This window comes from Aegilops tauschii, chromosome 4 (assembly GCF_002575655.3).
Source record: "Aegilops tauschii subsp. strangulata cultivar AL8/78 chromosome 4, Aet v6.0, whole genome shotgun sequence".
In the NCBI taxonomy this organism is placed as follows: domain Eukaryota; kingdom Viridiplantae; phylum Streptophyta; class Magnoliopsida; order Poales; family Poaceae; genus Aegilops; species Aegilops tauschii.
In genome coordinates, this window is record NC_053038.3 from 29,992,650 (window position 1) to 30,004,236 (window position 11,587).

An 11,587-nucleotide genomic window follows, 5' to 3' on the forward strand; every position below is an offset into this window, starting at 1 on the left:
TTTGGGGGTCCCTAATTTTTGGGGGCCCTGTGCGGTCGCCCACCTCGCACGCCCCCATCGACAGCACTGCACGTACCTACTCCTTTTTAGGGTTCTGGAGTGTTCCGAAGGTCTCTTTTATGTGTTCCTCCGGTGTCATGGTTTGAAAAATATTAGTCTCAATATTAATGGGCATACCTGAGATATAATGTTTAATTCTTTGCCCATTAACCACTCTCAGATTAGTGCCCTCGGCATTATTGGTCTTGACAGCTCCGGAGCGATAAACTTCTTCGATGATATATGGTCCTTCCCATTTAGAGAGAAGTTTTCCTGCAAAGAATCTGAAACGAGAATTGTACAATAGAACTTGGTCACCGACATTAAATTCCCGTCTTTGGATTCTTTTGTAATGCCATCTTTTAACCTTTTCTTTGAACAACTTGGCATTTTCACAAGCTTGTGTTCTCCATTCATCTAGAGAACTAATATCAAATAATCTCTTCTCACCGGCAAGTTTGAAATCATAGTTGAGTTCTTTAATTGCCCAATAAGCTTTATGTTCCAACTCAAGAGGTAAATGACATGCTTTTACATAGACCATTTTATATGGGACATACCCATAGGGTTTTTATAGGTAGTTCTATAAGCTCGTAATGCACCATCAAGTCTGTTAGGCCAATTCTTCCTGGATCTATTAACGGTCTTTTGCAAAATTAATTTTATTTCTCTATTGCTCAATTCAACTTGACCACTAGATCGAGGATGATAAGGTGATGCATTTTTATGGTTAACATCATATTTAGCTAGGAGTTTACGAAACATACCATGAATAAAATGTGAACCACCATCAGTCACTAAATATCTAGGGACTCCAAACCTCGGGAACATAACCTCTTTAAGCCTTTTAATAGATGTGTTGTGATCAGCACTACTAGTTGGAATAGCTTCTACCCACTTAGTAACATAATCAATAGCAACTAGAATATGAGTGTACCCATTAGAGGAAGAAAAAGGTCCCATATAATCAAATATCAAACATCAAATGGTTCAATAACAACTGAATAATTCATAGGCATTTCCTGACGTCTACCAATATTACCAATTCTTTGACATTCATCACAAGAAAGGACAAACTTACGTGCATCTTTGAAGAGAGTAGGCTAATAAAAACCTGTAATACCTCATGTGCGGTTCTGTCTCCTGCATGGTACCCTCCGTATGCTTCAGAATGATACTTCCATAGGATTTGTTCCTGTTCATGCTCAGGTACACATCGTCTAATAACACCATCTACTCCTTTATATAAATGTGGGTCATCCTAAAATTAATGTCTTAAATCAAAGAAGACCTTTTCTTTTGTTGGTACGTGTAACTAGGGGGTATATATTTAGCAACAATATAATTATCATAGTGTGCATACCAAGGATTATTGCGAGAAGTAGAAGCATTTATGGAAGTTTATTGCTCATCAAGAAAATTATCATCAATAGGTAGTGGGTTATCAAGAACATTTTCCATTCTAGAAAAATTATTTGCTACAGGATTTCCAGCTCCCTTTCTATCAACAATATGCAGGTCAAACTCCTGTAGTAAAATAACCCACCTAATTAGTATAGGTTTGCATCTTTTTTTCATAAGATATTTAATAGCAGCATGATCGGTGTGAATAGTGACTTTGGAATCAACTATATAAGGTCTGAATTTATCACATGCAAACACAACTGCTAAAAATTCTTTCTCAATAGTACCATAGTTTGTTTGAGCATTATCCAAGATCTTACTAGCATAATGAATAACATTCAATTTCTTATCAACTATTTGACCTAGAACAACATCAATAGCATAATAAATAGCATCACACATAATTTCAAAAGGTAAGTTCCAATTAGGTGGTTGAACGATGGGTGCAGCAATTTTAGAGCATGCCGTTGGCCCCCCCAGGACGCATAAAAATCGCCCCCTAGGGGCGAGCCGGCGATTCGTTCGGCACTGGGGGCGGTTTTGCGCCCAGTCGTCGCCCCCAGTCGCCGATTTTGGCCCACTTTTGAAGCCCCATTTCGGCAAAAAAGGCCCATATGGGCGAGAATAGGCCCATATTCGGCGTGGTTCGCCGTGGCTCGGCGTTCAATTATCAACATAAATATATTTTTTATCACATATTTCATCACAGAAAATTCAAATACTTCAACAAAATAGTTCAACAACAAATAGTTCAATACAAATTATATAGTTCAACAAATAAAAACTCATATTTCATCACACGTCGCGCCCGGTGTCGCCCTTGAGCCTCCATAGGTGCTCTATCAGATCTTGCTGCGGTTGATGATGCACCTGTGGGTCTCGGATCTCCTGACGCATACTGAGGTAGGCAGTCCAGGTTGCCGGTAGCTGGTGATCAACTTGGGCAAGAGGACCCTGCCTGTGGTATGGTTCAGTGTCAAACACTGGCTCTTCCTGCTCGCTCTCAATGATCATGTTGTGCAAGATGACACAGCAGGTCATGATCTCCCACATTTGATCTTTCGACCAGGTCTGAGCGGGGTACCGGACAACAGCAAATCGAGATTGGAGCACACCAAATGCCCGCTCGACATCCTTCCTGCAAGCCTCCTGAATCTTCGCAAACCAGGCGTTCTTGCCTCCAGGCACAGGGTTTTTGATGGTCTTCACAAATGCCGACCATCTCGGATAGATGCCATCAGCTAGATAGTACCCCTTGTTGTAGTGCCGCCCATTGATCTTGAAGTTCACCGGAGGAGAATGACCTTCAACAAGCTTGGCAAAGACAGGAGAGCACTGCAACACGTTGATGTCATTGTGAGTTCCTGGCATACCAAAGAAGGAGTGCCAAATCCAGAGGTCCTGTGTGGCCACCGCCTCAAGTACCACACTGCAACCGCCTTTGGCGCCTTTGTACATCCCCTGCCAAGCAAATGGGCAATTCTTCCATTTCCAATGCATGCAGTCGATGCTTCCAAGCATCCCTGGAAATCCTCTTGCTGCATTCTGTGCTAGGATCCGAGCAGTGTCTTCCGCATTGGGTGTCTGACACTGCCACCACTGCCCGACAGAACTTGTAGAAACACTCTATGCTGGTGGACTCGGCCATGCGCCCATAGTCGTCCTGTGAGTCACCGGGAGCTCCGTATGCAAGCATCCTCATCGCTGTCGTGCGTTTCTGGATGGAGGTGAATCCAAGTTTGCCGGTGCAACCCATCTTGCATTTGAAGTAGTTGTCGAACTCCCGGATGGAATTCACAATCCTGAGGAAAAGCTTTCTGCTCATCCGATAACGGCGCCGAAATGTTCTGTCGCCGTGAAGTGGAGCATCGGCGAAGTAGTCGGAGTAGAGCATGCAGTAGCCTTCGAGACGATGCCGGTTCTTTGCTTTCACCCGCCCCGACGCCGAGCCACCTCGCCGCGGCTTTTCATTGCTCGCCAGCAGCTGGGCGAGGGCGGCGAGCACCATGAGATGCTCTTCTTCCTGGACGTCGGCCTCGGCTTCCTCCTCCAGCAGCGCGGCGAGCACTTCCTCGTCATCCGAGTCCATCGCCGAGGCAGGCAGAGGCAGGCAAATCGCCGAACACCTTGCGCGCGGTGGGCGTGCACCCGCCGCTAAACTGCCCCTCCGCGGCCGAAAACGCCCAGTTGGTGTCGGAGGGGCTGCCGCGGCGAACCTCTGCTATTTTTCCGGCGGGGAATGGCTATCTACCGGTGAAGGGCAGCGGGGCGGCGCCAGGATATACCTAGTGGCGGCCGAGAGCGCGGGGGGTGGGAGGCGAGTCGGGGAAGAAAATCTTGACTTTTCACCTGACGGCGTGGGCCAGCCGCGCTTTTCCCTTGCGCCGGAGCCCCAAGCGCCCCCCAAAGCGCCGGGTTCGGCCTGCGGCCGCCGGGCGGAAAAAAGGGCCGAACCGGCGCTTTTCGTCGTCCTGGGGTCACGACTGGGCCGTTTTTTTGGCGCCGGCGCCGAAAAAGTCACCTGGGGGGCCTGTTGGGGGCGCGGCTGGAGATGCTCTTACACATACTCCCTCCATTCCAAAATATAGTGCGTCCGCGCTTCTTGAGGTCGAACTTTGACCATAAATTTAACGAACGAGACCGACTGCGGCGGGTGAAAAAAATTACATAATTAAAAACTTCTTTCGAATACAAATTCACTGATATAATTTTTGCTCCCGCCGCAATCGGTCTTGGTAGTTAAATTTACGGTCAAAGTTGAAGCACGGAGATAGAGGAAGCACTGCATTGTGGAATGGAGGGAGTACATAATATACATGTGCGTGTCTTTACAAATAATTTCAAAAAAAAATTGCGCTATAGAAAATAGTTTTTTTGAAACGAGCACCATGGTGCCTGTGCACAACTTGCAATTTTCACGGAAGAGAGCGGTTACATTTGTACATAATGTGAGTGATGGCTTGCTACCAAGTAGGATTACTTAAAGTTGCAGCATCTAGAGCTGTGAGGTAGAACTACCTGTTGGGTTCGTTTTCGTGATATTGTGATACGGTGTGGAAGCTAGCTCTTACTAATTTCTAGTGGCTCGTCAACTGGTGTCCTTCCTGGCTCAGAGTAGAAGAATGTCTGAAAACGGAACACAAGTCTTCTTTAGAACCTTTGTATGCCTGGTTATTTCTCTTTGGAAGGTCCCTAGCTTCTACAGTGTGTATTTGAGTTCTCAACTCGGAGGTGCAGAGTGATCAAAATGTAAGTGCTCTAACGCTGTCAAAGGCTAGTTGTGTGTTTGTAAATGTGGACGGTGCGGATTATGTGTGTTTGGTGACAGACTTAATAAAGAAAATATGCAACCATACAAATCTCATGGTTCATCAACCTCCACTTGAACGGATGGTTTGGCTGAAGAGGATGTACTATACATCACTATTATATACCCAGTTTATCAGGCACATTGGCCACTAAACTTGATAGTAGTTTGATGATAAAGAACTTGGCAAACAATAAATTGTCCTTTTTTATTCAATTCTAATAACACACATCTTGAGGCTTGGGCCTCAATTTTCTACTTTAGTCATCACCACATAACATGATTCTAACATACATGTCATTCCCGATCTATCATCTCGAGCATCGATCTTTGTTACTATCAAAACTGAAGAAATTATGGGTATTAAATTTAGCAGCTGGCCTTCACTTTTGAGAGACAGGGCAAGCTGATAATTTGTAGCCTCCCCGGCTGTTTTCTAGAAATTTCAGTAGAAGTGAAGCCCTGTAGGAGATCCCTAAGGACTCTAGCTAAGATCTTTTTGAGACCCTGGGTGACTCGCGTGGACTTATCCCCTCTCGGTAAGCCGAAGACCATATCGTCCGCGTAGCGTGCATAATAGAAGACTACGGCCCCATCCAGTTAGTTTGTACCCACAACGGTAAGGGCTTGTTCAGAAAAGAAGGGTCAAGGGTCACTTATGGGAATGATATACAGTGCAGCTAATACTGTAATTAAACATGAAAGGAAATATAATTCTAATTAGTGGAAGGAACTTTGCATAAATTACTGCAACTGAAAAATCTAAATAAATCTTACTTCATCGCGTTCAGTATATGATGTTTGCCTTAATTTTTATATAATAATATAAAAGTAACTACACCCAAGAGGAACACAACATACACCTTCAGATGAAAGATGTGTTGTGGGCATTCATCCTAAACAAAGAAAACAAATCACCATAAGTCAAATTGGTAGAAGCTTTCCATAAGATCGGACAACCAATTAACTTTGTTCCCTACAGATGAGAAATCCAAAGGGGAAGACATTGTAAATTGTGCAACAAATCACTGGAAAAAAGACCAAGCAAAAACTACCATGCTGAAAATTATCTACTACCCAACACACAGACATAAAACAATTCCTTATTATGACATGCATTTGTTCAACTTCAGAAAACAAGCAATAGAAGAATTGTAACTCAGGTAGCATGGGACGATAAAAACAATTTGCTATGGAACTGTAAATAATTATGGGATACACATGGAAAACCGCAAAGATAAAAATTCTAGGCTACACATATAAAATTCCAACAGTAAAATCTAGATCATTACAACAAATTTCGAACTGTAACTCCAGCACATCAAGACTGTAACTACGCACTAGCAAATACTAATTCTGGGATGACATGAGAAGAGTTCCACAGGTAATCCAAGTCAATTACAACAAAATATGAATTGTAACTCCAGTGCATCATGGCTGTAACTACACAGTAACAAAATAGTAATTATGGAGTAAAATGAGAAGAGTTCCACCAGTAATCCAAGTCAATCACAAAGAAAATATGAGTTGTAACTCCAATACCTATACATTATAGAAGCTATGGAATAGCAATACTAATTCTCATTTAGTTGGTGATTGCGGGCAACAAGAACAATACTCGGTTGTAGTTAGGACTAAATCTTCAAAAATGCATACACATAAATTAAAAGGAAATTTGAATTCATAGTTCATAGTTCACACAGGAACAAAAATATACACAAAGTAAAGGTTGGATATCTTACAATATGTGCAGGTGGCTGGAGACGACGTCCCCAACATATTTGCAGTAATATCGGACACTGAAGTGACAGAAACAAAGATACATAGCAACTGCATCAACAATATTGTAAAATGGGGAACTACAAAAACAGTACATGCACTACAACTGTTGTCTATAATATTGTAAAGGAGGAACTATGAAACATTATTTGCAAGAATGATACCTCCATGAGCTCTAGTGCATAGCTGTTTCAAATATAATGGAAAATACATAAAGTTATTACAAAATACATTCAGGTTACACACTCTTTCATATCAACAATGAAGTGGGATAACTAATTACAATTCCTTGATTATGGAAAATTTGAATCTCCAAAGCACTAGAGCAACAGAAAAAAGTGGCGGCTATCCGGGACACAACTAAAATATGTGAGCGGAGAAAGAAAATTACAGGGCATACCACAAACAAATTACATAGAAGTGTAAGAATAAATACATCAAAAAACTATCTAGCATGATGAAAAATATGAAACAATGCATCACAGAGTTATGAACTAAGCTTCAGACTTGGAAACATTGGCATATGAACCATACATAACTTACTAAACTAACAAATACACAAGCATAAAGAGACAACACCATCACTGCATTTGCAAGGTTACATACATGGACACTATAAAACTACAACTACCATCCTTGTTGGAATTTGCCATGTTATGTTCATTAAAACTGCCATGGTGTGTAGAAATATGTTTGCCATGGCAAATTTGGCTTGGTACATAAATATTAAGAATTGCCATGTTCTGTTGAATAAACTTGGCATAGTGTATATAGTACTCCCTGTGTCCCATAATATAAGAACGTTTTTGGCACTACACTAGTGTCAAAAACGTTCTTATATTATGGGACGGAGGGAGTAGATTTTTTATGACTTGTGAATCAAAGTAATATTCCGAAAAATGCCACAGTACTGTATGAAACTTATTGACATTTGCCATGTGTGTAATATTATATAATTTATCTTTAAAATTTGCTTTATAAGTGAGGCAAATTCAGATTTTTTGAATTTGTAGATCGTGGCAACTTGGAATAATTTTGAATATGATACATGAAGTTTGCCATGACAAACACATTAAGTAGCATCCATTCAGAACATATGACCTTGCCATGTGATGCTACACAAGTTTGCCATGGTTATAATAATTTGAACATTGGATTCGTGAGAAAATTGAATTTGCCATGGCAAAATTATCTAGTATCATCTATTCAAAGCGATGTGAACTTGCAATGCAATTCTACACAAAAATTTGCCATGGTGTGTTAATCTGAACATTGGATTTTGTAGGAAACTGAATATGCCATGGCAAAAACACTCAGATCATTGATCCAGAAATTGAAATGTACTTAGCTATGCTCTGTTGACTGCAGCATGCACACATCCCATTATCCCAGCACTAGCCGAGGGAGCAGAGACTCACCTCCTGGACTGATATCGGCACTTGAAGGTGGGGATTGGACGAAGCAACACCAACAGCTCCTCCACAGGGTGGCAGACTCCAGCACAATCCGATGGCGGCGCGGTCGCGCCGTACGCCTCCTCCCCATGACGATGTCCGCCGCAACTCCTCCCCCTCCGTGCCCCACCTCCTGAAAGCACCTTGCCGACGTCCTCGGGAAGAAAGGCAACGAGGGAGGGGGCATACGGGACGCCCATCGACGGGAACCACGACGGGGACGAAAAATCGCCAGAGAAATCGACGCGCTCGAACCGTCAACGAGCCCATGCTTCTTCCGCGCTCGAGGCCACCGCCGTGTCACCACACTCGAGGCCGCCGCCGTGACCCACACTCGAGGTCGCCGTCTTGACCCGCGCTCGAGGCCACCGGAGGTCGTCGGGCGGGCGTTCCTGCTTGGTGGCGCAAGCCATCTGTCATCCTATCGTCGATTTGGACGCCGACGAAGAAGAGAACGTCGCGCCTCCATGCCCGAGCTCCTGCGAGAGAGGAGCTCCCGAGCAACGGTCGCATCCTCAAAGCCTCCCCGACCCGCTTTCCGCTCGCCCCCCTGCATGTCGCCATGTCAGCCGCCGCCGGCGAGCTGCCGCGCCGGCCGCACCTCCTCTGTTTTTTCTCCCTCCACCTGCGCCTTGGGAACATTGGAAAAGAGGATAAGGTTGGTGGGGGAACGACTAGTATAGAATCTGGTCATCTGGTGCAAAAATAGAAAAAGGATTATGGACCATTGGATTTGGGATGAATGGTAAGGATCTAGGTGGAGGAATCTGTACTCACGGTTACATCATTCTGTGCAAAAACATCCTTCTGGTGCTCATGTTTTCTCTTCGGATCCTTCTCAGATCCCCAATCCTCCATCGGCCCTCTCGACCTCTCCAGCCGGCGAGCGACGCTGTCGGCGGTCCAGGCCAGATCCGGTGTTGGCTCCCCTCCACAGCTTCTTCTCCCTGCCTCCTATCTTCCACTCCGGCTTCAAGGTCGCGTGGATCCGCCTTCCGGCCAGGCCCAACGCCGCGCGGCGCATCATCGCAGGGATTCGTCGACCGTCGCTAGTCGTCCTCGCCGATGGCCGCGGGCGCCTCGGGCACAGCTGCCTAGGTCACCATCTGGCCTCCACCATGCCGGACTCCGACGGGTTCGCAACAGTTCCGAAAACCCGCGGCACAGAGTTGTTAGAGAATACGCAGCCCCGACGGCTACACGCGCCAGCTCTTCTTCCTGACTCCATCCCCTCACTGGCTCAGTATCAAGGTATCTTCTCTCTCACCCATATATTTCTATCTAATGGGGAAGTCTAGTTTGTGTTCGAGTCTGGGCACATGCCCAGCCAACGTAGCCACTGATTTACCTCATGTTCTATGTTTACCGATCACATGTAACAATTTTGAATGCACAGAATAGTTTACTGCTTGTACTCCACTACATAGTTCCATTTAATCTATTGCGCCATGTATATGCTACTCCCTCCGATCCAAAAAAAAGTGTTGTGGTTTATTTTGGATCGGAGTGTGTATTGAATCAAAGCATGAATATTTCGGAGGCAGTGCACATGTCTTTGACTGAGTTGACTATGGATCTAGCTAGGGGAAGTATGCCGAGAGTGCACACAGTTATCAATTTGGCATTTCTTCAATTGCGGATCTTACGCGTACATCGGTCAAATTGTTAGCTAAATTTAGCTAGCTTCTAGTTGAATTGCTTTCAAGCGGTGATTGAAAAGTGAATATAATTTCCCTTGATTATGGAGAACAAGTGACATGTTGTGGGGAAACTCGTCAATGGTGGGACAACATATGCATATCCGCAAAATCAAGCCGACGCAATAATGTCTCGTCCATCTAATTAACCTGCACCATGTTTGGTTAGCTAGCTACTAGTTAAGAATTTGTTGTTGTTCTGAGCTAGTGTGCTTGCTGGCATGGGGTATGCATATTGCAGATTTAACTAACAAAACTCAAGGGCCAAGGCTTTTGATGAACTGACGCCCGTCAATTGTTTCACACTCCAGTAGCTAGCTGGTGGGAGATACCTTGATTGGAGACATCAAATAATGGATGTATGTGTATTTGTGACTAACAGTTAGCCAACAAGGGTTTAACAACATTACAGAAACAGTAGAAGTACAGATGCAGAGCAGAGAGAGCTAGCTAGCTAGCTGCCTGAGCTGCACCGGCATGCGTGGTGTTTTGTTTCAGGAGATTGAGAAGTCAGACATCTGGATTTTGGTGTAGAACACATGTTATGCTCTGGGTATGATGAGTAGTTTAGAGCTCATTGACTAGTACTAAGCTCTGCCCCTGCCGTTGCTCTTGGGTCATTTTGAAGAATTATTTACAGCTTCTAGAGAATCTTAGTTGTTGCTGTCTCACCTGGTTCTAAGCAAATAAAAATAGTATTTGTTTCGTGTGATCTTTCCCAGGCATATGAAGTTCCAAGAGCAAGAAACAGTATAACTGGAGGCAAGAGAAGAACTTTCTGTTATATACCATCAGGGTAGCAAAGCTGATACAATTTTTTAAAGCAATGCTTGTTCAGTTGTGATCCTTAAGTCCTTCACACTCATTCTTACTGGTCATGCACTAGAAATGATCATGCCATCTTATGTATCACTTCATATGTATGTATGTTCTCTCGTGGATGCGCCAGATTGACAAATATGTGTGCCCGGGAAGGGTCTAGTTTGACGTGTACTCGAATATTTTTGCAACTGATGGTCTAGCTTGACATGTACTCAAATAATTCCAATATTTGTGTTTGGAATTGTCCAGTCTAACATGTGCCTAAAATGGTCTAGCTTGACTTAATTTTCTCATCTTCACTTATATTTGTGATACATATTGACACACTTTGTGAACCAACTTGTTTAGTTTTCTTGCACGATTGATAGACATATAGTAGAAGCCAGTACTGTACTTATATGTACATGAAACCATCAATTAGACAAGTATAAAGCTGAAGCATCAACGCTGTGACGATTTGAAGATTAGTCGTATATACCAAGGACAAAATGAACGAATATGAGAAAGGTGAGGTGTTTACAGTGGAAGTCACGTTTTATATTTGACTACTAGCAGGGGTTTTTTGTAAAAATGTACATTAAGTGGCAGGAGGTACCTCTGTGCCATTCATCTTCGATCCAATGGCCCAGAATGCGTTTTTCTATTTTTGCACCACAAGCGCAGATTCTATACTAGTTGCTCCCGGTTGGTGGGGAGGGGATGGGAAGATACTGGAGTGGGAGGAAAAAAACATTCGCAACCATGCGGTCCTATACCGAACGAAAAAAAGTTGGCTTGGCTAATATCTTTGATTTAAGATCTGTGTCTGCAATCAACGGTGCAGAGGACGTTCGGTCCAACAGTCTAAAAAGCAGGACGTTTGGGCATTATTGTTTCCGAAGACATAACATCGTCCTTGACAGAATTTAGCGTGAATCGTCAAGCACGATCCAACGGAGGGAAGTTTTATTATTATAGTTCGTCTGACCATGCCTAGTTGTGAACAAGCTCAACTAGGTGACCTTTTCTCTGACCGTGCCAGCCCTCGGGGATCACGTCCTGGGCCGTAACATTCCAGATGCCATAAATACTTTCCACCCTGATTG

General features: G+C 43.9%; 1 protein-coding gene and 1 long non-coding RNA gene across 3 annotated transcripts; one reads left to right on the forward strand and one right to left on the reverse strand.

Annotated features, from left to right (window-relative positions):
- Positions 1-5,384: 5,384 nt before the first annotated feature.
- Positions 5,385-8,669, reverse strand: LOC109748023 (uncharacterized). 2 transcript variants are annotated; one of them, XM_020307083.4, is made up of 3 exons: positions 7,948-8,669; positions 6,493-6,549; positions 5,385-5,646 (listed from the first exon to the last, which is right to left on the reverse strand). In XM_020307083.4, exons 1-3 carry the CDS (start codon positions 8,181-8,183, stop codon positions 5,616-5,618), a joined length of 324 nt encoding a protein of 107 aa, XP_020162672.1. In that variant the 5' UTR covers positions 8,184-8,669; the 3' UTR covers positions 5,385-5,615. The 2 variants fall into 2 exon arrangements, with proteins under 2 accessions (XP_020162672.1, XP_020162673.1); XM_020307084.4 differs by having other exon boundaries at positions 5,385-5,726.
- A 123-nt stretch (positions 8,670-8,792) lies between these two features.
- On the forward strand, positions 8,793-10,756 carry LOC123493613 (uncharacterized). The gene is made up of 2 exons (XR_012181273.1): positions 8,793-9,234; positions 10,403-10,756. It is a non-coding gene; the product is annotated as an uncharacterized lncRNA (long non-coding RNA).
- The last annotated feature ends 831 nt before the right edge of the window (positions 10,757-11,587 follow it).

Bases quoted from the DNA above. Each gene is read 5' to 3' on its own strand.
- LOC109748023 (XM_020307083.4), bottom strand. From the start codon at position 8,183: ATGGGCGTCCCGTATGCCCCCTCCCTCGTTGCCTTTCTTCCCGAGGAC. The intron at 6,550-7,947 runs GTGAGTCTCTGC...CTGTCACTTCAG, and splicing joins TGCCGATATCAGTCCAGGAG to TGTCCGATATTACTGCAAAT. The intron at 5,647-6,492 runs GTAAGATATCCA...TTCTTTGTTTAG, and splicing joins TCCAGCCACCTGCACATATT to GATGAATGCCCACAACACAT.